This window comes from Suncus etruscus, chromosome 12 (assembly GCF_024139225.1).
Source record: "Suncus etruscus isolate mSunEtr1 chromosome 12, mSunEtr1.pri.cur, whole genome shotgun sequence".
Lineage (NCBI taxonomy): Eukaryota > Metazoa > Chordata > Mammalia > Eulipotyphla > Soricidae > Suncus > Suncus etruscus.
The window spans coordinates 40,559,785-40,587,054 of NC_064859.1; the positions used below are offsets into that span (position 1 = coordinate 40,559,785).

General features: G+C 39.0%; 1 protein-coding gene and 1 non-coding gene across 2 annotated transcripts in view; one reads left to right on the forward strand and one right to left on the reverse strand.

Moving 5' to 3' along the window:
- Positions 1-27,270, reverse strand: part of VWA3B (von Willebrand factor A domain containing 3B) — a 240,712-nt gene that overhangs the window by 42,237 nt on the left and 171,205 nt on the right. Inside the window, exons 20-21 of the mRNA XM_049784589.1 lie at positions 21,769-21,887; positions 17,425-17,475 (exon numbers count right to left, since the gene is read on the reverse strand). Of these exons, the coding sequence (XP_049640546.1) occupies positions 17,425-17,475; positions 21,769-21,887 (170 nt within the window). The remainder of the gene's footprint in view (positions 1-17,424; positions 17,476-21,768; positions 21,888-27,270) is intronic.
- LOC126024837 (small nucleolar RNA SNORA51) lies at positions 10,082-10,214 on the forward strand. The gene has a single exon (XR_007500936.1). It is a non-coding gene; the product is annotated as a small nucleolar RNA SNORA51 (small nucleolar RNA).

The following is a 27,270-nucleotide window of genomic DNA, read 5'->3' on the forward strand; positions in this document are numbered from 1 at the left end:
AATATGAGGGGCTGGAGCAGTAGGACATTTGCCTTGCATGCAGCTGACATAGAACAAACTGTGATTTGATCCCCCATCATACCATATGGTCCCCCCCAAGCCAAAAGCAATTTCTGAGCACAGAACCAGGAATAAACCCTGAGCTTCACCAGGTGTAGCCCCCAAAACAAACAAACACACACACAAAAAAAACCCACAAAAAACTGAAAGGTTATTTTAAGACAAGAATAACCTACAGACACACCAAACTTCTACACAAAGATGACATTAAATCCCATGAAAATTAACTCTCTCAATGACAATGTACTAATCACACCAATTAAGAGACACATAGTGGCAAAATGGATCATAAAGCTGCATCCAACATTCTGCTGCCTACAAGAAACACATCTGAATAATCAGAGCAAGCATAGACTCAAAATCAAAGGCTGCAGGACAACCATCCAAGCAACAACTCCTTCAAAAAAGCTAAGGTGGACATATGAATATCAGTTGACACAACTTTAGGCATAGAAAAGTTATAAGGGACAAAGATAGACATTTTATAATAATCAAGGGATATGTTCAACAGGAAAAAAATGCTACTAAACTATATGCACCCAATGAAAGACTGGCAAATTATTTAATATAACTGTTGACAAATCTGAAAGAAGACATCACTATAACACAATAATAGTGGAAGTCCTCAACATTGCCCTGTATGAAATCTAATAAGAATATACTGAAAGGAGAAAAAGCTCTGAAAGGAGAAATGAAAGAAAATGGCCTAGTGTATATATATACACATACATCTGTATGTGTGTATATATACATACGTATGCATATACATATACACATATGTATATATACAAATATACATGTATACAAATGTATACATATTTATACATATATGTACATATATACATATACATATGTATGTATATATACATACAGCTCTCCACCCCCAGAAAACTGGATACACATTCTTCTTAGGTGCCTAGGTTATTCTCTAGGATAGACCACATACTGGCCCATAAACCATACCTCTATAAAATCAAGAGAATAGAAATTGTAAAAACTACCTTCTCAGATCATAATGCACTAAAATCAGAAGCGAACTATAAACAGACACAGAGGAAAAACCTTAACACCCAAAAATCAAACAGCTCACTACTGAACAACCAAAGAGTAAATCAAAAGATTCCTGGAAACAAATGATAGCAAAGACATGGCAAAAGTGGTACTAAGAGGAAAATTTATAGCTTTGCAAGCACACATCAGGAATGAAGAAGGGGCATACATAAACACCTAATGACACAATTTATAAAATTAGAAAATGATCAACAACAGGAACCAAAAAATAGGTAGGCAGAAGGAAACAACAAAGTTTAGAGAAGAAATTGAAGTGAAAATCCAAAAAACATTTCAAGAGATCAATAAAAGCAAAAGTTGGTTTTCTTTGTATAAATCAACAAGATTGATAAACCACTAGCAAAATTCACAAAAGAAAGAAAAACTTAATAAACTTGATTAAAGAAACTGTGGTACATATACACAATGGAATATTATGCAGCTGTCAGGAAAGATGAAGTCATAAAATTTTCCTATACATGATGTACATGGAATCTATTATGCTGAGTAAAATAAGTCAGAGGAAGAGAGAAAGACACAGAATAGTCTCATTCATCTATGGGTTTTAAGAAAAATGAAAGACATTCTTGCAATAATTTTCAGAGACAAAAGAGAGGAGGGCTGAGAATTCCAGCTCACTTCGTGAAGCTCACCACAAAGAATGATCAGTGTAGTTAGAGAAATAACTACATTGAGAATAATCCTAACAATGTGAATGAATGAGGGAATTAGAAAGCCTGTCTTGAGTACAGGTGGGGGTGGGGTGGGGAGGAGGGAGATTGGGACATTGGGGATGGGAATGTTGCACTGGTGAAGAAGGCTGTTCTTTACATGACTTAAACCCAACCACAATCATGTTTGTAATCAAGGTGTTTAAATAAAAATATTAATTAAAAAAAAGAAATGTAAAAAGGGAGATCACTACAGATACTACAGATATTCAAAGGGTAATCAGAGACTACTTTGAGAAACTCTAAGCCACAAAAATAAGAACCTGGAATAAATGAATAAATTCTTAGACTCTTATCTTCCACGACTAAACAGGATGATCTAGCATATATAAATAGACCCATCACTGCTGAGGAAATCAAAATGGTCATCAAATGTCTTCCAAAAAACAAAAGTGCAGAACCAGATGAATTCACTAATGAATTCTTTTCAACTTTTCAAGAGAAACTACTACCAATCCTTTTCAGGCTCATTCAGGAAATTGAAAAAAACAGAAACACTCCCAAACAGTTTTTATGAAGCTAACATCATCTTGTTACCAAAAGCAGACATAAATGCTGCCAAAAAACAAACAAACAAAAAACAGAAAGAACCACTACAGAACAATAAACCTGATGAAAACAGATGCAAAGATCCTAAAAATAATCCTAGCAAATATTATCCAATGCCTCATGAAGAAGGTCATACACCATGGACCAAGTAGATTTCATTATAGAGATGCAAGCATGGTTTTACATATGCAAATCAATCAACATAATATACCATATTAACAATAAAACAGATATGATCATATCAATAGATGCAGAGAAGGCATCTGATAAGGTCAAACACCCACTCATGATAAAAACTCAACCAGATGTGAATAGAAGGAATTTTTCTCAATGTAGCAAGGCCATTTACCATAAGCCAATGGCAAATACTATTTTCAATGGAGATAAACTAAAAGCTTTTTCTCTAAAATCTGGAACAAGGTAAAGCTGCTCTCTATCACCACTTCTATTTAACATAGTACTGGAAGTTCTTGCCATAGGTATTAGGCAAGATATCAAGATAATCCATATATGAAAGGAAGAAGTCAAGCTCTCACTGTTTGCAGATGACATACTATATTTAGAAAACCTAAAGACTATCCAAAAGCTTTTAGAAACAATAGATTCATATAGCAAAGTGGCAGGCTACAAAATTAACACAAAAATCAATGTCTTCTTATACACAAATAATGATAGAGAAGAAATGGACATTAAAAAACAATCTCATTCACATTAGTGTTACACAAACTCAAATATCTTGGAGTCAGCTTAACTAAAGACATGAAGGACCTACCAGGGGTCTCAAACTCAATTTACCTGGGGGCCACAGGAGGCAAAATCGGGTTGATCCTTGAGTGCAAAGTCAGTAGTAAGCCTTGAACATTGGGGGGTGTGACCCAAACAACTAAAAAAACAAAACAAAACAAAAAAAGATTCCTCTAGGGCAGGGCCACAAAATGTTGTATGGAGGGCTGTTTGTGGCCCACGGGCCGCAAGTTTGAGACCTCTGAGAAAACTACAAAACCCTGCTTCAAGAAATAAAAGATCACACAAGGAAATGGAAACACATACCCTTTTTTCATGGATTGGGAGGATTAACATAATTAAAATGGCAAAGCATTGTACAAATTTAATGCAATTCTTCTAAAGATACCCATGACATTCTTCAAAGAAGTAGATCTAACACACCTGAAATTTATTTGGAACAATAAACACCACGAATAGCTAAAGCAATCCTTATGAAAAAGAAGATTGGAGGAATCACTTTACCCAACTTTAAATTGTACTACAAAGCACTAGTCATTTTGAGTTGGCCTTTAGAAGTAAATAGGCTGACAGAAAGAGACCAAGGCTGTCTTGGTGCAGAAATTTCTCTGGAAAAATGAAATTAATAGAGGCCCTATTTTGGTCTGTAATTTTTCAATGCAGAGAATATGCCAAATAAGAAGAAATTGTAATATCACTATCATGTCATAAATTTCAGAAATATTTCCAGCAATCCACATAGGGGGCATAATTAACATCTACCAACGGGCCTGCTGGCTAAAATATTTCTTGGGGATTATCAAGTCACTGCTCCAGGAAAATCTGCAGATACATCTGAAGGTGTCTTATGTCATGGTGTGGCAAACAGTATTTTATCATATGCCTATTTGCATTGACCTAACAGTCTGGATTTGTAGTGATAGCATGCAGGTAGGATACTTCAACTGGCCAACCAGGGTTCAATCCCTGGCACCCTAGATCTGGACCAGGAGTGACCTCTGAGCATTAAGCCAAGAATAAGCCAGAAGCACCACCAAGTGTGGCCCAAAATTAAAATAAAAACAAGGAAGGAAGGAAGAAAGGAAGGAAAAGATAAAGTATCAATTGTTAGGACTAGGAGTGGGAGATGGTTGTTTTGGGGCATAATGTTTCCATTTTGCAGGGGACACACCCAGCAATGCTCAGGGGTTACTTCTGGCCCTCCTCCAAAATTATTCCTGGTAATTACTCCTTGTGCTGAGGGGACTATATGGAAAGCCAGGGATTGAATCTGGGTTGGATGCATATAAAGCAGGTACCCTTTCTGCTGTACTATCATTTCAACCTTAATACTTCCATTTTAAAAGGTAAAAACATGTTGCAGAACACTGTGAATTTGGCTAACAGAACTGAACGTGGCTGGCTTTACCACCTAGAGTCATTCCTGACACACCAAAAAATATGGGTGAGATGACAAACTATGAGAACCTGTATAAATACTATAGTTTCTTTAAAATGGGACAATGAGGATCAACATCATTAACATGTCAATACTTCCAAAAGCACTGTACAGATTTAACACAATTCCTCTAAAGATACCCAAGACATTCTTCAAATAAACACTTCTGAAATTCATTTGGAACAATAAACACCCTCGAATAGCTAGAGCACTCCTTGGGAAAAGCAATATGGGAGTCATTACTTTCCCCAATTTTAATCTGTATTACAAAGCAATAGTTATCAAAACAGCATGGTATTTGAATAAAGACAGACCCTCCGATTAGAGGAATAGGTTTGAGTACTCAGAGAATGTTCCCCAGACATACAACCACCAAGTTTTTGATAAAGGAGCAAGAAATCCTAAGTGGAGTAAAGAAAGCCTCCTCAACAAGTGGTGTTGGCACAACTGGTTAGCCACTTGCAAAAAAGCAAACCCAGACCCCCAGTTAACACCATGTTCAAAGGTAAAATCCAAATGGATTAAAGACCTTTATATCAGATCTGAAACTATAAGGTATATAGAACAACACATAGGTAAAACACCCCATGACATTGAGACTAAAGGCATCTTTAAGGAGGAAACAGCACTCTACAAATAAGTGGAAGCAGAGACCAACAGATGAAACTATATTAAGCTGAGAAGCTTCTGCACCTCAAAGGAAATAGTGCCCAGAATACAAAAGCCACCCACTGCCAATCTGAGTGGGAGAAATTATTCACCCGATACCCATCAGATAAAGGACTAATATCCAAAATATACAAGGTACTGACAGAACTTTACAAGGAAAAAACATCTAACCCCCATCAAAAAATGGGGAGAAGAAATGAACAGACACTTTGTAAAAGAAGAAATGCAAATGGCCAAAAGGCACATGAAAAGATGCTTCACATCACTAATTGTCAGGGAGATGCAAATCAAAACAACTATGAGGTACCACCTCACGCCACAGAAATTGGCACACATCACAAAGATTGAGAACAAACAGTGCTGGCGGGGATGTGGAGAGACAAGAACACTTTTTCACTGCTGGTGGGAATACCATCTAGTCCAACCTTTATGAAAAGCGATATGGAGATTCCTCCAAAAACTGAAAATTGAGCTCCCATATGATCCACTCCTAGGGATATACTGAGGAACACAAAAATACAATACAAAAATCCCTTCCCCAAACCTATCTTCATTGCAGTGCTATTTACAATAGCCAGATTCTGGAAACAACCAAGATGCCCTTCAACATATGAGTGGCTAAATACACAATGAACTATTATGCAGCCATCAGGAGAGATGAAGTTATGAAATTTTCCTATACATGGATGTACATGGAATCTATTATATTGAGTGAAATTAGTCAGAGGGAGAGAGATAGACGCAGAATAGTCTCACTCAGCTATGGGTTTTAAGAAAAATGAAAGACATTTTTTAATAATTCTCAGAGACAAAAAAATATGAGGGCTGGAAGGTCCAGCTCATGACATGAAGCTATCCTAACAATGTGAATGAATGAGGGAAGTAGAAAGCCTATCTCTAGTACAAGTGTGGGTGGGGTGGGGAGGAGGGAGATTTGGGACATTGGTCTTGGGAATGTTGCACTGGTGAAGGGGGTGCTCTTTACATGACTGAAATCATAAAACTACAATCATATTTGTAATCATGGTGTTTAAATAAGGATAATTGTAAAAAGAAGATAGATGAGTTTAAAGGAAAACAATTAAGTGAATTAGTAGGGATAGCAGAAAGAATTTTTAGTAATAGGGATCAGCAGGAAGATGATAGGCAAACTAAGAAGATAACTAGGATTCTAGCATTACATGAGAGCAGGATGGGGGGCCACAGAGGCCAGAGACCACAGTGGACGAGAGGCAGGGAACCAATCAAGAGCCACTGGCCAAGGACCAGTGTGTCAACTGTGGGAAGATGGGACATTGGACATGAAACTGTCCTGAGGAAAGGACTCAGGCCCTCTCTACATAAGAATAAGAGGGCTGAGGTTTGGAACCCCTCCCTGAACCTAAGGTACTCATTCCTGTGGAGGGTCAGCCAGTGGAATTTCTAGTTGACACCAGTGCCCAGTTTTCACAGAGGCAAGAAGTTGGGAGAAGCATATGGGTCTAAGGAGCAAATGGGACTGAGCTATGCGAGTGGACCACCCATAGGACCTTGGATCTGGCAACAAGTCAGGTAACTCATCAGTTCATCAGGCTCCCGACAGCCCCCTATAACTTATTAGGGAGAGACCTCCTACATAAACTGTGGGCTGGGATCCAGTTCTTAGAAAATGATGTAACAGTAACTTTTGGAGAAATGCCAGCAGTCAAGGTGCTACTGGCAGTGGCAGATGAACACTTAATGTTTGATCCACTGTCCCAAGGAAACCCAAGCCCCCTCCTTGATACTCTACAGAGGGAGTTTCCTGAGGTCTGGGCTGAAGGACAACCACCTGGGCTGACAAATCGACCCCCGGTGGTGATGCAACTCAAGCTCTCTGCATTCCCATCTGGGTACACCAATACCCCATCCCATTGGAGGCAAAGAAAGGAATAAGGGAACACATCAACTGCCTGTGAGAAGCAGGGGTCCTAGTCCTGTGCCAGTCACCCTGGAACACCCCCCTACTACTTGTCAGTAAGGCAGAAACAGGACAGTATAGACCAGTACAGGATCTGCGAGAAGTCAATAAGAGAACTTGAAGATGTTCATTCAGTGGTCCCCAACCCCTATACCTTGCTTTCCCTGTTGGGGCCCAAAAGGACAGTCTATGCTGTCCTGGACTTAAAGGATGCATTCTTCTGCATCCTGCTGGCTAAGTACTCTCAGCCCCCTTTTGCTTTCTAGTGGGTGGATCCTGATGGTGGCTATAGCAGGCAGTTAACCTGAACATGACTGCCAGATGGGTTCAAGTACTCCCCCACAATATTTGGAGAAGCCCTCCATGAGGACCTTAGGGAATTCCGGGAGAGACACTCTTATGTAACCCTCCTTCATTATGTAGATGACTTAATAACAGCTGAAAGCTTGGAGGACTGTCTGAGGGTATGGGAGCCCTCCTACAGATATTACAGGACAAAGGTTATAAGGTGTTATCAAAGAAGGCTCAACCTTAGGCTACCACCTGCATGGAGGTGTGAGAACCTTGTCTGCTTCCCGGAAGGCTGTCATCACAAGATATCCCATTCCCACATCTGGCAGACAGGTGAGAGAATTCCTGGGGACTTGGGGTTTTGCTGACACTGGATTCCCCAGTTTGCAGAAGTGGCACAACCCCTATATAACTTGACAAGAGGTTCAGACTTTGGGGGCCCCAGCAGGAACAAGCCTTCAGAAGCCTCCAGGCAGTCCTTTTAAAGGCCACAGCATTAGCTATCCCTGATGTGACAAAGCCCTTCCAACTCCATGTGGTTGAGATATCAGGGCTTGCAAAGGGAGTTCTGACCCAAAAATTGGGACTCTGGCAACGACCAGTTGCATACCTAAGCAAAAAACTAGATCCAGTCGCCACCAGGTTTTCATCATGCCTATGCATAGTAGCTGCCTCAGCAGCACTTGTTCAAGACTCAGGAAAACTCATGCTAGGGCAACAGGTAGAGCTCATGCCCACCCGTGCAATAGAGGAAGTCCTGAGAATAGCCCTAGTAGATGTATCAGCAATGCAAGAATCACTGGATACCAGTCTCTACTACTAAATGAGCCCCTCATCACTATAGTACCCCCTGTCATGCTGAACCCTGCAATCTTGCTCCCCAACTGACTGGAAGAATACCCCCACAACTGTGAAGAGGTATTGGATCACCTGATGGGGTTGAAAGACATCCTGAAGGACACCACACTCCCTGATGCTAAAGCCACTTATTTCACAGATGGAAGCAACTAGATAGAGGATGGGGAGAGATATGCAGGGGCAGCTGCAGTGGGCGACAATGGCATCATCTGAAAAGCAGCTCTACTGAAAGGCACCTTTGCCCAACAGGCTGAATTGGTGGCCCTGAGACAGGCCTTATGCATGGAAAGAGGGAAGAAAATCAACATCTACACAGATAGCCATTATGCATTTGCCACTATTCATGTTCACAGGGCTATTTATAAGGAAAGAGGGCTTCTAACTGCTGAAGGGAGGGAAATTCCAAATAAGCAGGAGATTTTAGAGATTCTTCAGGTGGTGTGGGAGCCTAAGGTAGTGGCAGTGATTCACTGCCCAGGTCATCAAAAAGGAAAAGATCCAATTGCAGCTGGGAATTGACATGATGATCTGGTTGCTTGAGCAGCTGCCAGAGAGACCTCTGAAGCTCTTCTGACCTTGCCTGCACCCACACTGCCTGAGAAACCTGAATATACTGTAAAGGATGAGTACTATATTAATAAAAAGGGGGAAGTTATGGGAGTATGGCTGGGTGCAGAATGAAGAGGGAAGGATCTTTTTGCCCCTAAAGCTGGGGGAGCTATTAGTCAGGCAGGTGCATAGCTGCACCCATCTGGGGAGCAGACAGATGAAGGAACTCCTTAGGGGAAAGTATGCCATAGAGAGAGTGGGAAAACTTGTGGAATGGTAGGTCAACAGATGCCTTATATGTAGGAAAGTGAATGAAGGAGGAAGTAAGGCCAGACCTGAGAAGCATTCATGGGGGGAAAGAACCAGGAATATTCTGGGAGGTTGACTTCACAGAACTGGGACCAGGGAAGTATAGGTATAGATATTTGTTGGTAATGGTGGACACATTTTCAGGCTGGGTTGAGGCCTTTCCCACAAAAAGGGAGACTGCAGGTCAGGTAGCGAAGAAAATCCTAGAGGAGATTGTTCCCAGTTTGGGTTACCAGAAGCTATAGAATCTGACCATGGTCCGGCTTTTGCCAGTTCCATTTCCCAGGAGATGGCAAGAGCACTAGGGACTAATTGGAAGCTGCACTGTGCATATAGGCCTCAGAGTTCAGGACAAGTAGAGAGGATGAATCGAACCCTAAAAAAAACATTAACAAAATTAATTGAGGACAGTGGGTAGATCTTCTTTTTGCCCTCCTTCGGGCTCAGTGTACCCCTTACATTTGTTCTGTCACTCCTTATGGGATTCTTTTTGGAAGAAAGCCCCCTTTGTGTCCTAGGTTACGGGAGGACGTGATAGCAACATTGAATGATCACGCTGTCCTCGAGTCCTTACAGGCCCTCTGACAAGTTTTTGAGAACTCTACACCAGAGCATTAGAACTGCCCATGAAGCTCACCACAGGGAGTGGTGCAGTCACAGAAATAATTACACTGAGAACTATCATAACAAAATGTGACTGAATGAGGGAAGTAGAAAGCCTGTCTAGAGTACAGGCTGGTGTGGGGTGGGGAGGAAAGACACTTTGAATATTGGTCATGGGAATGTTGCACTGGTGAAGGATTATATATATATATATATATATATATATATATATATATATATATATATAATGTTCATATATATTAAAAAATCAAAAAAGAAAAGAAAAGATAAGGCCTCCCAATTCTTACCACAGGCTATGTTCTTTACACTGACTGTATAGAAAGAGGAGGTACAGAAAATGCACCCCATATACACCTCAACCCAAGCTCTTTGCCTGGTCTGTATTGTGAATTGGAGGACAAAAAAACAAAACTAAACTAAACTAAAACAAAACAAAACAAAAAAGAACTGCCCATGAAGGAGAGCGTGGAGCTGAGACAGCACACAGCTTGACAGCTGAAGACAAGTTCTAGCTTGGTGATGCAGTCCTGCTAAGATCACACCACCCCGGAACTCTCAAACCCCGCTGGAAGGGGCCCTAGACAGTGATCCTGACCACTCCCACTGCAGCCAAGTTAGAGTTAAACCATGGGTTCACGTCTCCCACCTAAAGACGACACCAGCAGAAGAAGACACCTGGCAGGCGGAGCCACTGCAAGAACTGAAACTTTGATTGGTCAGAAAGCCACTAGGAACCTCCGTCCAACACAACAATTAGTGACCTTGGTTTGGTTTCTGATACTGGTAGGACTGGAGATGGCAGGACACCAGTTTGACCTCCCCACCCCCGGTGAGTGGATCTATTCAAATCCGAGGATAGGGCGAGTGGTGGCACAGGTGAACACCACCACCAGACCACCTAGGTTTCACCAAGACCTGTTCCAGCTTGTTAAGGACATAGACACGGGATTAGGGGACAAGCAACAAGGCACCACCAACTCTGGATACTGGCATTGAGTGGTCAGTACCCGCCTGGCTGGGTGTGGTATATGGGGCATAGAGTACAACCTCCTCAGTGTGGACTTCTATATTTGCCCTGGATCAGAAGATGGAGAGTGTGGGGGTAGCTAGGACTTCCACTGTGCTTTCTGGGACTGCCAGTCCCTGGCCATCTGGAAACCTAATAGTGATAAGAATTTGAAAGTGACCAGGCTCTCGGAACGAGGCTGCAGCCAAGATTGCACTGTGGGGAGGTGCAACAGCATCATGCTGAGTCCCCAGCAGTGGGAATCATGGAAGAATGGGAAAGGGGAAAGACCTGGGGTCTCCAGGCCTGTCAAGGGGGATATGATTCTGGGATGGAATTTTCCATCCAAAAGGTGGTCAGACTTAGAATGGGGCCAGCAATAGGGCCTGGAAAAAGTGTCTTCACTTGCCAGATACCCCAGCCACCCAGGAGGCCAACACCCCCACTGAGCCCAGCAGCACTACCCTCCCCAGAGATGACACCTGAGCCCCCTAATCCCATACCTCTTCTTGGCCCAATAATTAAAGGGGAAGAGGCACTCAGGACCATAAAAGCAGCCTACCATTTTCTCAATGCTACCCAACCGGGGCTGGCCAAAGATTGCTGATTATGTTTGGACCCATATTTCATGGGAGTGGGAGTAATGGGGCAATGGTACAGACAACAGGTTCTGGCTGCCCCAGGCCTGAGGGGAGGATCACTCTGCAGGGAATACAAGGAATACAAGGTACATGCCTCATACCCACCCCTGAGGGGGGGCAACTAGGGCTTCCTCCCCTTACCTGGACAATTGCAATAAGACTATAGAGGTAGCTTTAGCTGCATGGGGGAAGTAATCCCCTTTGGGGACCGAATGGGACATGGCTTGCTTGCAACAAGGAACTGACACCTGTGTTTGCCACTGCCTTTGCAAACCCAGATGAAATTTGCATCATGGTCATTCTCTTACACCAGTTGTCATACCTGGCAGGAGAAGGTGGGTGAGAACAAATTGAGCAAGGTCATCATCCCCGTTGTAAGAGGATGGTCCCCCTTCTTATTCCAACCCTTGTAGCAGCTGGTATTGTAGGCTCCACTGGGGTGGGAGTGGCCTCCCTTGTCAAGGGAGACATACAACTTAAACAGCTCTCCCGACAAGTGGACGTTGATCTGAAAAGATATCATTTTTCTATCAGGATGTTAGAATAGGTTGCTTCCCTAGCTGAAGTTGCTCTCCAGAACAGGTGGGGACTGGATCTACTTCTCATGAAGGAAGGAGGGCTATGCATGGTGCTGGGGGAGAAGTATTGTTTCTATGCTAACAAGTCAGGAGTCATTCGTGAAACACTGCAGCAGGTGAAGGCTAGTTTGCAGGAATGGGAAAGGCAACAGAAAAGTTCTGCCTCCTGGTATGAACAGTGGTTTGATCAATCACCCTGGAAATTTTCTCTAATAACAGCTCTGGCTGAGCCACTGTTCATTTTTTTTTTAATGATCCTCTTAGTAGGTCCCTGCATAATTAATTTCCTCACATGCTTTATTCAGGCACGCATAAGTGCGGTTAAGATGCTCATGCTAAGGTCCCAGTATGTGCCCATAAGTAGGCACAGGGATGAGGAATTTCAAGGAGAATCAAAGACTTGATTCAGTTCCATAAGAATAGGAGGAAATGTTGGGACCTGAATTCTGAACAGGGAGGGACACCAATTTGTAAGAGCCACATGGCAGGCTTCTTCTTAGGTACTGAGCAGGGAGAAACACCATTTTGCAAGGATCACATGGTGTGAGCCACATACTGGGGCTTCAGAAGTCTATTTCCCTAGACCCCGCCTCAATCTACCTGGCCATACCAGGTAGCCTATCGGGGAAGGACAAGAAAGCAGTAGAAAGGTACCCCTAGACTAGAGCCAATTATTTTAAGGGTCATCAGAAAGCTAGATCTTCCCTATATCCTTATCCTATATAATCCCATTCACGACCTTGGGCAGAGTTCTTTTATCCCTCATGGGAGAGAACCCTGGCCAGTCAGTTAGGAGTCGTTGGCAGGCAGAATAAAGTTTAAACTTTGTTCAAATTTGTGTGGTCTTGTCCTTCAATTTCTGGACCCTAACAAATAATAGTAAAGAATTTTCAAAATTATGTTTAAGGTAGCATGGTTACAATAGTGTAACTTTTATGGCTTTGTTATACAAGGCTATTACATCTTCACCAATACCAGTGCCCAAACACTCTTTCACAATTTCTGTGTTACTTGTAGTCTGACTTCACCTCTTTCACCCACCTCCATTGCTTAATAATTTCAATTTTGTGCTCAAAAGTCAAGGGGTTGTTATTTTTTAATACTGTCCAAACCCTTGTTTTATTTCTTTATATACCACAGATGAGTAAGATCATCCAGTATTAGTAGTAGGAACTTTTTTTTTAACATTTCACTTACAACAATGGACTGAACTACGAAACAGAATAAAGAAATTAGTCTTACATGACTAATGAGAATTGTGTTAATAGATATTTATTGTACATGTTGACTCAAGAAAGCTGAATTTACTGTTTTTTAAATGTTTCAAGGATAGACCAGAGACTGATATGCAAAATATATATAAATACTTAATTAACTTGAAATAATATTAAGTATTTTCTTGTTGTTGTTCATAGTGCTATAAAATTAGACACCAAGCACCAAAATTTGGGCAATCATTTTTAAAAGGCTAGGGTATATTTACATTAGACAATATAAACTTCAAATTTTAAAAATCATTTCTAATGATCAAAAAACATATATCATGAAGAGCTCACAATTCTAAACATTTATGCACTAAATGAGGGACCATCAACAATGCAACTAAAGTAAAAATAAAAAAGGAAGCACTGGCTTTGAAGGAAGAAATTAATTTACCAGATATTTACAGGCATAATATCCCCCAAAATTTGAATACAAATTCTTTTTTTTTGGTTTTTGGTTTTTGGGTCACAACCGGCAGCATGAAGGGGTTACTCCTGGCTCTATGTTCAGAAATTGCTCCTGGCAGACTCGGGGGACTATATGGAATGCCGGGATTCAAACCACCATCCTTCTGCATGCAAGGCAAATGCATTACCTCCTTGCTGTCTCTCTGGTTCCTTGAATACAAATTCCTCTCAACTGAATATAGGACATTCTTCAAGACAGATCACATATTGGGTCACAAACCATGCCTCAATAAAATCAAGAGGATAGAAATTTAATCAACAGTCCTTTCAGACCATGATATGTTGAGAATGAAATCAATCAAAAACATAAATAAGGAAAAATCTGGAATACTTGGAAATTGAACAATTCACTACTGAAAATACAAAGTGTAAGAGGAGAAATTAGAAAGTAAACTAAAAGTTCCTTGAAACAAATGAGAATGAGGATATGGCTACAGTGTATATAGAACACTGCAAAGAGGAAACAGAGCACCTAAAGAGACCAATTATTCTTGAAGAAATAAAAATGGTGATCAAAAGTCTCCCCCACAAAACAAAACAAAATACCAGGCCCAGATTGGTTTACTGGTGAAGTCTTACAAACCTTTAAAGAAAAACCTTAAAGAAAAACTACTACTAGTTCTCTCTGGGCTCTTTTAGAAAATTGAAGAAATATAAAATCTCCCAAATAGTTTGTATGAGGCAAACATTACCTTGCAAAAGCAGACAAAGACACTACAATAAAAGAAAACTATAGATCTATTATCTCTGATGAACATGGATAAAAGATTCTCAACAAAATATTAGCAAACTGATTCCAACAATACATCAAGGTCTTCTACCACAAATAGGAATCATCCTGGAGAGGCAAAGATGGTTTAATAGATACATGACAACCAACTTAACACACAATATCAAGTAAAAATGATATGGTCATATTCTAACTTCTGAGCAAGCATTTGGCATAATACAATATGCATTCATGATAAAGATTCTCAATGAAGGTTGACAAAAAATTTCCTCAACATAATTGAAACCATTTACCACAAACTCACAGCAAACATATTCCATGGTAAAAAAAAAGTCTTTCCTCTATAATTATTCATGAAACAAGCTTGCCCAGTTTCACCACTACTATTCAATATGATATTGGAAGTCCTTGACACAACAATTAGGTAAGAAAGCAATATTAAGTGTATCATATCAGAAAAAAGGAAATTAAATTCTAATATATGTAGAAGACATGTTACTATACTTAGAAAATCCCAGACTCCACAACACAGCTCCTAGAAATAATAAACTTGTACAGGTAAGTAGCAGGCTACAAAAATAAATATACAGAGATAATGTTAATAGAAAAGAGAAAATTACAAAATCAATACCATTCAAAATTGTGTCTCAGAAAAATCAAGTACCTGGGAATCAGCTTAACAAAATAAGAAAATGTTCTATATAGAGAAAACTATAAAACTAAAAAATAATAATAAAAGAGTGAATAAAAATATATTCCTTGTTTACTTATTAAAAGAGTTAATACTACAAAATGACAACCTTGTCCAAAATATGATACAGAATCAGTATAATCTCTAAAAATATCTATACCATTTTAAAAATCATAAAGCTTATATGGAACAATATCCCTCCTTATCCTGAATAGCCAAAATAAGGATAAAAAAAGGAAAGTGTCTTTCTCACACTTCAAACTATACTATAAAGCTGTAGCAATAAAAAGTGGAAATAATGGTACAATTTCAGACAAATGGAATAGAATTGAAAGTCCACAGATAGATACCCAGGCATAAGCATATACTCCTTTGATAAAGGAGTAAAAATATATTAAATGGAACAAGGAAAGCCTCTTCAAGAAATAGTGATAGGAAGATTAGTCAGTCGTTTGCCAAAAAATGAATTCAGATCCCTTTCCAACACCATGCACTAAAGTCAAATCAAAATGAATTAAAAACCTTGATATTAGACCTGAGCCCATAAGTTACATTGGGAAAAACAAAGGCATAACATTGAAGATAAGCATTCAATGAATCAGAACCACTGGCTAAGAAATTAGAAACAAACAAATGCGACAATATTAAATGAATAAACTTCTTACTGATAAGGAAATGATGGCCAGAACAAAAAGACACCCTATAGACTGATATAGGATATTTTTCCACCGTTCATTGAATTAAGGTTTGATATCAAGATATAAAGAGCACTACACAAACAAAACATAACAACCAACCCAGACAAATGGGAGGAAGAGATGAAAAGAAATCTATTTCAAAGAAGGCATACAGATTACCAAAAGATAGTAAATGATTTGCATTGACTATCATTGGGGAAATGCAAATCAAAACACCAATATATATCATCTAGCACCAATTAGACTGAAATTCATCATGATGAACAAAAACAACTAGTATTGGTGTGCATACGGGAGAAAAATAAGGAACCCAGATTCACTGCTGTTGGGAATGTTGACTGACAACTTTTTGAGAGAACAATATAGACTTTTTTTTTTCTTCAGAAAAATCAGAATTAAGCTTCCATATGACCCAGCAATTCCACCATTTTCATTAAAGCACAATTCATAGTAGCCAACTTCTAAAAATTAAACTAAATATACTAGAACAGGTGACTGAATACACAATGGAAATACTACTCAGTTTTAAAAAAAAATGAAATCATGATACTTGCTGTATGATGTTGAGTGAAGTAAGACAGAGGAGAGGGACAAAGACAAAATAAATCATTTTTTCATATGCAAACAAGGAACAAAGTAAGGGAACAGCAAATGGCTAAGGCAATCTGAGAGGTTAGTGGACAGAACTGAATTTACTTTGGGAAGAAATGAGAGATTATCTTATGGCATTATTAAATGAAAGTGGACACTGGTGGTGGTATGGAGTTGGAATGATATATGCATAAAATTATCATTAATAATATTGTAAATCACAGTATCTCAATGAAAATTGTGGAGCACACATACAAGGCTATGAAGAAACAAGAACCTTTGTATATTGCTGATGGCATGTAAAGTGGCAAAAACTTTTAAGCTTCTCCAAAAAGTTAAATACAAAATTTCCCTATAACTATAAAATCTACTTCTAGGTATATAATCAAGAAAAATCATATCCACATAAACCTTTTATATGAATGTATATACCAGTAATATTCAGAATAACCAAAAGGCAAAAGCAAACAGAATGCTCATCAGTGTAACTATGATATATGTATAAAATACACATAAACAGACTGATCTGTATGTATGATAAATCATAATACAGCACTGGAGAAATAATACATGATACATGTTACATGATGCAACTTAGAATAAATTCATGTTTTCTGAGGAGATGAAAAGTTTTGAAACTAAAGGAAAATGGAAGTTTTTAGAACCATTTGAATACTCTTGCTACAGAATTACAGACATTAAAGCAGTTTACTATATGTTTTTGTGTTTATTTTGGGGTCGTACCAGACTGTGATCAGGGCTTACATCTGGTTCTGTGTTCAGGGTGTACACCTAGTAATCCTCGAGGGGCCCTATGCACTTCCAAGGATAAAACCTGGGTACACTGTGTGTAAGTGTTGCAACCCTTGTACTATCTCTCTGACTCCTGGTTAACAATACTTTATGTAGATTGCACCACATTTTTTTAAAAAGGGAAGAGTGACTTACTTTTCTTTTTCCTCTTGAGATAATGCTCGCCAAACAATTTGATTCAATCGCCTGTTTTTAAAAAAAATCAACAATAATTCTTTAGTACTTTTACTTTTTTTCCCCCACCCAGCCCCCAGTACTTTTACTTTATGGCCAAAGGTGACTCCTCTAAAGGGCACTGCAAAAGGAGCCCAACACAGGTGCTTGTCACCAATGGACCATGAGACTGTCATTTGTATAACAAGACCCAATAGAAATGTTTGCCTCCCTCAGCATCTCTAAAAGAAGCCTCTGGCTTTGTGATAACAGTAACCACTGCACCCAGCACCAACACAGGTATGGAGACCATGCATGAGTGTTAGTATTTGGCCCTGGCCTCCCAACCTGATTTTGATCAGTTGACAGAATGGGGTTTGGCAAGGCTGTGAGGAGTCATTCACTAAAATCTGTTCTCCTGGGCTCAAAGCTCATTTAACTTTCTTTGTACCAGTTGTGAGATTTTAAGACAGTAGGTGCCCTGTCTGCAGAATGGGGACATCTCTTCATTCTCAACACTGTATCTGGCTTAAGGACTGCTCAACGATGGAAAGAGCTTATAAAATTAGAAAATGCTCAACAAATGGAACCAAAAATAGGTAGACAGAAGGAAATAACAAACCTTAGAGTAGAAATCATTAAAGCGGAAATCCAAAAAACAATCTAAAAGATCAATGAAAGCAAAAGTTGGTTCTTTGAAAAAAAATAAACAAGATTGATAAACCACTGGCAATACTCACAAAGAAAGGGAAAGAGAGAAACTTGATAAACAGGATTAGAAATAAAAAGGAGGGATGTGGAGAGAAAGAAACTCTTATCCACTGCTGGTGAGAATGCCGTCTAGTCCAATCTTTATGGAAAGCGATATGGAGATTCCTTCAAAAACTGGAAATTGAGCTTCCATACAATCCAGCTATACCAATGAGAATGTATGAGGGAAATAGAAAGCCTGTCTAGAGTACAGGCCGGGGGGTGGATGGGGAGGAGGGATATTTGGGACATTGGTGATGGGAATGTTGCACTGGTGATGGGGGGGGGGTATTCTCTTACATGACTGAAACCCAATCACAATCATGTTTATAATCAAGGTGTTTAAATAAAATATTATTTTAAAAAATGAAAAGGGGAGATTACTACCGATATTGCAGAGATTCAAAGGGTAATCAGAGTCTACTTTGAGAAATTATGCCACAAAACATGAGAACCTGGAAGAAATGGACAAATTCTTGAATTCATAAACTTCCATGGTTAAATAAGGATGATATAGCATATTTAAACAGCCCCATAACTATTGAGGAAATTAAAATGATAATGAAAAGTCTTCCCCAAAACAAAGCCCAGGCTCAGATGAATTTACTAATGAATTATTTCAAATCTTACAAGAGGAACTACTACCAATCCCTTTCAGGCTCTTTCATAAAATTGAAGAATCAGGAATACTTCCAATTAGTTTTTATGAAGCTAACATCACCCTGATACCCAAACAAGAGAGAGACGCTGCCAAAAAAGAAAATTACAGACCAATATCCCTTATGAACACAGATGCAAAGATCCTCAACAAAATGCAGACAAAGAAGGTCATTCACCATGACCAAGTAGGAATCAAGGATGGCTTAACATCTGTAAATCAATCAATATAATACACCTTATCAAGAAAAAATCATATGAAGATATTAATAGATGCAGAGGAAGTATTTGATAAGGTCCAAATCTATTCTTGATTAAAATAAAACTCTCATCAAGATGGGAATGAAAGGAACTTTTCTCAATATAGTCAAGGCCATCTACCACCAGCCAATGGTAAATATTATTCTCAATGGAGATAAACTAAAAGTCTTTCCTCTAAAATCTGGTACAAGACAAGGCTGCCCTCTCTCACCATTCCTATTCAACATAGTACTGGATGTACTTGCCATTGCTATTTGGCAAGAAAATGATATCAAGGGCATCAAGATAGAAAAGGAAGGAGGAAAGGAGATTATCCTTGTCCTTATTAGCTCCTTCCTGCCTTAGGCCGGTACACAGAGTGAGGAGAGCCACATGACTATCACACACTATGTCATTTTAGGATCATCAGGTTCAGAGAATAGGAGCAATTAGTATCAATTTCTCTTTGTATTTCATTTGATGAATGGTCACCACCATCCTGTGAGTTCTATAAATAAGACAACTAAAACTCACAAAATTTACCATGGAGGTCAGAGCAAATAAAGAAACTCAGGTGCCAGAGAGATAGCACAGTAGGTAGGGTGCTCAGTTTGCAAAAGGCTGACCAGAGTTTGATCCCAGTACCCCAAAATCCATCAAAGGTGATCCCTGAGCACATAGTATAGACAGGTGTGGCCCAAAACTGAAACAAATAAACAAATAAACGAAAAAGAAACCTAGCACTGTCTGATCCTAATGCCCTCTCATGGGATCCTACACTAGTCTTCCACACAAAGGTTCATTATAGAACCTGAATATTTGATTCATGCAAATTCAATTAGAATATAAACTATAATAATTTTTTGAATCACTGAATTGACAAAGTTAATGAGTCAATTAGAGTGAACTCAAGTTAAAGTCCAACAATCATGTCTACAGAGAGAGTCTATTGCTGAGAAGAGGAGGAAGGGGTGTGCCAAGGCCTATCCTTGAGACCCTTGCAGGGGAAATAAGGGAAATAGTATCTGTGAGAGCCCTTGCACAGAGGGCTCTAGGGTAAAGTCAAAGTTCTCTCTCAAGGGAGGGATATGGCTAATGTGGTCAGTTGTGGCAGCAACATAATAGGAAGACCGTAAAGCTGGGAGAAAGGTCAGGACTGCTAGAAGCAGGAAAGTTGAGAAGAGGTACTTTGCCAAGTCTCAGACCAGGAAGATGGAAGCATGCCTGGACAGAGCTCAGCCTCCTTAATTCTGAAGGAAAGAGACAGATAAATACACACACAAAAAAACAAACAAAAACAAAGAAACTGAGGGAGGCAGCAACAGAAACTCATGCAGAGTGGTAGAAGTAGTTTTGGGAGAGACATGTGAGGGGATGAGGTGGGGAAGCTAGACTTAGGACAGAGTTCTGTGCTTTATTTGGCAGAAACTGAAACTAGACATACAGCAAAATGTAGGTGCAGTGTAGGACACATCTTTCTTTTGCGGGGGATACTCAGTGGTGCTCAGAACTTACTCCATACTGTGCTCCCTATCCACTGTATTATTTCTCTGACCCCTGGGCTATATTCACTAACCTCTATGTACTTCTTTCACTTCATTTACATGGTGGTAAACTTAAGTCCCACTGTGTAGCTTCCAGAACCAAGAACAAACTTGTTTAGAGAAGCTGGATGTGCTCCAAGTTTAATTAAATGCTGTGCACCAAGGATTAATTAAGAGCTGGAGATGGTGGGTGATGAGATGACTAGACAGAAACAAGTGAGGCTGGGTGCCCTTTCTATGAAAAGAGGTCTCCCCAGCCCTCATTTCAGATCTGACCATGGACTCCTTAGAAGATATTTTCATTGTATTCATCTTTTATTTTCTTGATTTTATATAAACTTTGTTTAAATAATAAATAGATGATCTCCGTGAGTTTATTATATTTGATTAGTCATATTATAGAATGTTATACGTCCAAATGACCAAATTCATTCTAATAAAAGGAAAGCTTTCTATATCTCATAGTAACATGGGAAATCTATAGATTTTAAAAAGGGAGATGGTCTAAAATTCAGTTGAACATTTTCAAGAAATTGCACTTATTATGGGGAAGTGCCCAGGTTTGTGACAGTGACTGTTGCTATTCCTTGTGAAGTTTTAAAAGAATTATTTTAAAGACAGTAAACTAAGCTAAAAAGGAGACTATTATTAATAGGATAAAAACTAAGTGCTTCTTTTTCTCCTTTGTCTCTAAAATCGATGATGAGAGCCTCTAGAAGGATTCCGCCCATTTTCGGCGTATTAGACTTTTACCCCAGTTTATTACTTTTCTCTTCTTCAAACAAAACCACACAACTTGAACTAGCTAGTCCTGCCTCCCAGTTAGAGGGGGAAATAAGGGAGGCACCAAGACCAAACAGGTGCAAGACTACTAAGTTGTGGGTTAGATAAAGAGGGGACCACATATTCAAGCCGACCTGGGATGAGGGAAGAGGAAATGGGAGGTAGGACAGAAATGGAGGTGTAGGGAGGACAATTTGGTGATGGGAATCCCCCCTGATTTTATGTAAATATGTACCTAAAATATTATTGTCAACACTATGTAAGCCATTATGATCAAAATAAAAATTATATTAAAACAAAACAAAAAACTAAGTGACACATTTATGAAAGAGCCACAAGAAGTAATACTCACCTTTCATAAGACTTAATAGCCTGTTCCACGTTTTGCTTGTAGATGCTGAGCTTGAATCCTTGTGGGTTAATTAATGACATCTTATTTGTGTCATTGCACACTTGTGCCATATGGAATACCTGCATGTCAACACAAAAGAAAACCATCATCTGATGGGCCAACAGATGCCTCTAATAATAGATATAATTATATAAAATATATAGTTTACAGTTCTTCTGATATAAAGTCAATGTTGAGATTGTAGGAAAAAGAAAACAATAAGAGACATCACAACTAGCCTTTTCCTTCTCACTTTAAAAATAAGGGGCCAGAGCAATAGCACAGAAGGTAGGGCATTTGCCTTGTGTGTGGCCTATCCGGGATTAATCCCCAGCATCCCATATGGTTCCGAACCTACCAGGAGTAATTTTTGAGCTTAGAGCCAGAAGTAACCCCTTGAGTGCCACTGGGTGTGGCCAAAAAGCAAAAATAAAAATGATCAAACTAAATGTATGAAAACCTGTTTTAGAACCCCAGTCATAAGTGAGTATCATTGTTTTGGTCAGATCTATGAGAATAAAGGAAACCAGAATCTTATTGTTGTTTGTCAATTAATAGTTGGATTAAATATCTTTTCCATATACTTATATTTGGTGTTCTCTTGAGACTATCTGATTAAAACTAATACATTTTGATCATCTTCCTTTATTTTGTAGTAAGATTCGTTTTTATTTAAACCACATGATTAAAATATTTCTCATGACTGAGTTTCAGTCTTACAATGTATTCCACCTTTCACCCATAAATATTTTCACAACCAATCTCCCTGGTTTCCCCCTACACCTTCCCTCCTGCCCAGCCTCTGTTGTGGGCATTTTGCTCCACTTTCTTTTTATTTTTTCCCTTTTAGACACTGGTTTGCACTATTGTTAATGAAGGGGGACCAGGCTTATCACTTTATATCTATTCAATGCCCAGTTATTGTACTGAGTGATCAGTTCCAACTATCATTATCAGAGTTGTCCTTTCTCTGCCCTAAATGCACAGCCCCAATAAAAGTGGCAAGCTTCCTACCATATTCTGGCCCTCTGGCCCTCTATCTCTGGACCATCATCTTCTTTCTTGATTTACAATAGATTCTTCTATATGTTAAACAAAAAAATTATAAAATGATAAAACTACATCCTCTGAGAATTTGCAGTACCATAAAGAAAGGGTTTTTTTCTCCTGCCCCACTTTGTACTTAGTAATCTGGGTTTGTCAGTGACTATGATTTCATGCCTTGTTAATAGTAATTCTTAATTGAGCTTCCATATGATCCAATTATACCACTCCTAGGGATATACTCTAGGAACACAAAAATACTATTCAAAAATCCCTTCCTCACACCTATATTTATTGCAGCATTATTTACAATAGCCTGACTCTGGAAACAACCTATGCCCTTCAACAGATGAATGGCTAAAGAAACTGTGGTACATATACACAATGGAATATTATGCAGCAGTCAGGAGAAAGTAAGTCATGAAATTTTGCTATACATGTATGTACATGGAATCTATTATGCTGAATGAATTAATTCAGGGGGAAAGAGATAGACACAGAATAATTCCATTCAACTATGGGTTTTAAGAAAAAATAAAGACATTATAGTAACAATGCCGTGACAATAGAGATGAGGGCCAGAAAGACCAGCTCACAATATGAAGCTCATCACAAAGAGTGGTGAGTGCAGTTAGGGAAATAACTACACTAACAACTAGCATGACAAAGTTAATTAGTGAGAGAAGTAGAAAGCCTGTCTCGAATACAGGTAGGGGTTGGAAAGGGCAGTGGTGGTGGGAATTTTGCACTGGTGAAGGAAGGTATTCTGTTTATTTATTAGGTTGTTTAAATATGCAAGTATTTATAGCACAAATGCATACAGGAATGTCATGTAGAAACCCAACTACAATCATGCTTGTTATCATGTTTCTTAAATAAAAACTTCATTAAAAATAGTAACTCTGTTTCCATATCATTTATCTTGCTTCAATAGGTAAAATTCATCAGAACATAAACTTTGTTTTATTCATTATTATCTTCCTATCACCTACAACAGTGCCTGACAGATAATATAACCTTAAGAAATATTTACTGTATTTTCACAAAAATATATTCCTTATTTTAATATTGAAGCAAAAATATAGAAGAATACCTATTATTATTTCAAAACTGTATGAGAGCCAATCAAGAGTATATGTGCAATTTGGAAATGTGGAGATTTACTTTGAAGAACTTTTACTTTTAATAAATTCTGTAAGTAAGAAAGCAGGGCTGGGGCTGAAGTGTTAGCACAGCAGGAGGGCATTTGCCTTGCACATGGAAGATCTGGGACAAACAATCTCTGGCATCTCATATGCCACCCCCCCCCCCCCACCAAGCCTACCAGGAGCGATTTCTGAGTACAGAGCCAGGAGTAACCCCTGAGTGCTGCTGGGTATGGCCCAACCCCCTCTTAAATAAATAAACAAAATAACTACAAAAAAAAAAAAAAAAAGAAATCAGGGCTAAGGCTGTCCACTGACTACCCCACAGCCAATAACAGCAGTAGAAATCCAGCTCTGGAAGGCATGGGGCCATGAGAGCTCTTGAGACAAAGACCCAAGAGGTTCAGCACTGAAAGCCAATCTTGGTAGGAGATCCTTTATTTTGGAAGGTAAACCATGCCTACTGAGCTAGGATGCTGATGTCGGCTTCCAAGTAAGTAGTAAACAAAATTGCTTATTTGCCTGCTTTTTATTTTGCTTATGTATATTGAACTTAACACAATTGTGGTTAATTAATATCACTTTGATGTCGGCCTCTATAGTTTCAATATCACTATAAAACTAACTGCCAGTGATAAAGGTGGCCGCAAATAGGTTTAAAACATAATTGAAAGCAGATGGAGGAAGAAAATAATGGTACTATCTTGCTAGAATTAATAAATATATAAAAGTTTCAAAGTACATGAAACAAAATGCATAACTGATAAGCTTAATATATCAACAATCAGAATGTCAGTTCATCTAAGAAGAAATTAACTTTCTAGATAATCTATTTATTATTTTAATTAATATTATGAATACATAATATTTATTATTTTTACAATGATTATTAGGTTGTTTAAATATGCAAGTATTTATAGCACAAATGCATACAGGAATGTCATGGAGGGAGATATTGGGCCAGAAAGTAAAGTGGTTAAGTTGTTTGCATTGCATGCAGCTGGCCCCAACTCATTCCCAATACTGCTCCATGTTCCCTTGAGCACAGATATTAGAATAAGCCATGAGCATTACCAGGTGTGGTCCAAAAGCCAAAACAGGAGTATATATGAACATAGAAAATTGATTTTGAAATCAAGACCCAAAGAAACAATAATCAAAGATTCAAAAAACTTATCAGCATCTGTCTCCTAAACAATCTATATAAAAGGGAAGTTGCAAGAATAGTGCATATTTAAAGTTAGCAGTCTGGACTTTAACTGAACAATGCCTGAAGAAAAGTCATCTTTCAAAATAGAGCAAAATACTACACATACTTTTAAAAATTAGCCTCAACAAAATAATCTAGACATTTTTATTGTTACTGAAAAATCAGTGTCTTTGAAATTGAAAGAAGTGAAAAACATACTTTTAGTGAAAGCCTTAAAATATGATATGAATTTATTAAACTCCAGCCATAAGTTGTTTTTCTCTCCCGTTTCATTTCACCTAACTGCCTGCCTGCATATATTTCTTATCTGCCAAGTTACAGAACCTCCCTGCGGCCTCCCTGCTTCCCGCAGCTTTCCGATCCCCTGTGTGACCGACCCGTCCTTGAGTTCCTGTATGACCCACCTGCCCTCGAGCTCCTGTATGACCCACCCACCCTTGAGATTTGAAGATGCTGCCACCCTGCCCCCCGGCCTCCCTGCTTCCTGCTCCTGTGTGGCCCACCCACCCTAAAATCTTGAAATTTGAAATCACCTTTATATCACAACCCCAGGTGCAGCTCTCCTATGTCAGTGCTCATTCCTGTTTCTTTTAAGATTGTGCTTTGATGATAAGAATGAATTAATCTGTCTAAATTCTGTATAAAAAAAGACTGGCTTAAGGTTTCAGGGTCCGTAAACTTCTACTCGGCCACGAGTACGTTTCGGACCTCTGACCGGTCAGATATTATACAGAACTTGCTTGCATCATTGCTGGGCTCGAGATAGGGTTTTCCGGACCCTGCAAAATCAATACTAACTCTCCAAATTTACCAATTATATTTAATTGCACATTAAAACCACAAAATAGTTACCAAAAATCATGCCATTCTGGATCAACTTCTCATCTTACACCAACTTGTCATGCCATGCCTAAGGAACCTCCATTTAAGGGGAATTCAGCAAGCCCACCAGATGTATCCTCAGATTTTCCTGAAATATTTGTCCAGCAGGTCCGTTGCCCTTACGTGGATTACTGGCAATATTTCTGAGATTCATGCCATGGTACTGACATTACATTTCTGTCACATTTAGCTATCTCTCCCTTGTAAAATCACAGACTGAAATATGACCTCAATCAAATTTTTTTGCACAGAGAACTTCCAGCACCAAAGATTACAAAGAAAAAGCTTCCTCTCTATTTGTCAGAAAAATTTACATCTTTAAGCCAAGTCAGCCAGCTAGCTTGCAAAACCTGTTATCCTGGTTTCAGGTTCTACCTTCACTGCTAGCTTACAGAGACTGCCATCTGGGCCCAGACCCCAAATTGCAGTCAACTAAGTTTCTCATCTTTTGTTATAACATCTTCCTTTTAAACCCAGCCTAGCCTGCCATTTTGTCATGTATATACTATCAGGGCCTACTGTTAATGTTTTTCTTGAACTAATGCCTTTTGTCAACATGGAAATTCCTTTCACGCCTAAAACTGGTTTTGCCCTGTATATATACTACCAACATGAAAGATTAAATTTGTCTCATGTCTGCCAGAAGATGGGGGTCCCCATACAATTCGTTTTGTGTGGTTATTATTTTCTTCAAAAATATTTCCACCGGTCATTTTGTGTTTCACCCACTTCCCTCTTGTAAAGGATATTTCCCCCACTAGAGTTTTTGGGACGCAAGACACCTGTAGCACCTACTTACAAAAAACCCACAATATGAAGTTCTACTTCCCTCTTTTGATGATTTGGATCTGATGCTTTTCATGGCCATAATGCATTTCAGTGTGGTTTTAGTTCAGACTTAGTTCTTTTGCATCCACTCTCGTTCCTTTCTTCACTCAGATTTAGGAGAGGACAAAGTCTTACTCAAACACCTCAGTTTGTGGTCTTAGTTTTCAAACATGGTAGGCATATGGAGATATTTGAGGACATTATCTTTGTGATGTCAAACTTGGGGTGGCTATGAGGTCATAAAGAACATTCTCAGAGGGTCTTCGGCAATCAAAAATATGGACACTCATGGTAAAGAAGCAAATGGGGAAGGAGTGTAGTTAGTAAAGAACTTGACAGTTTTATAGAGAAAAT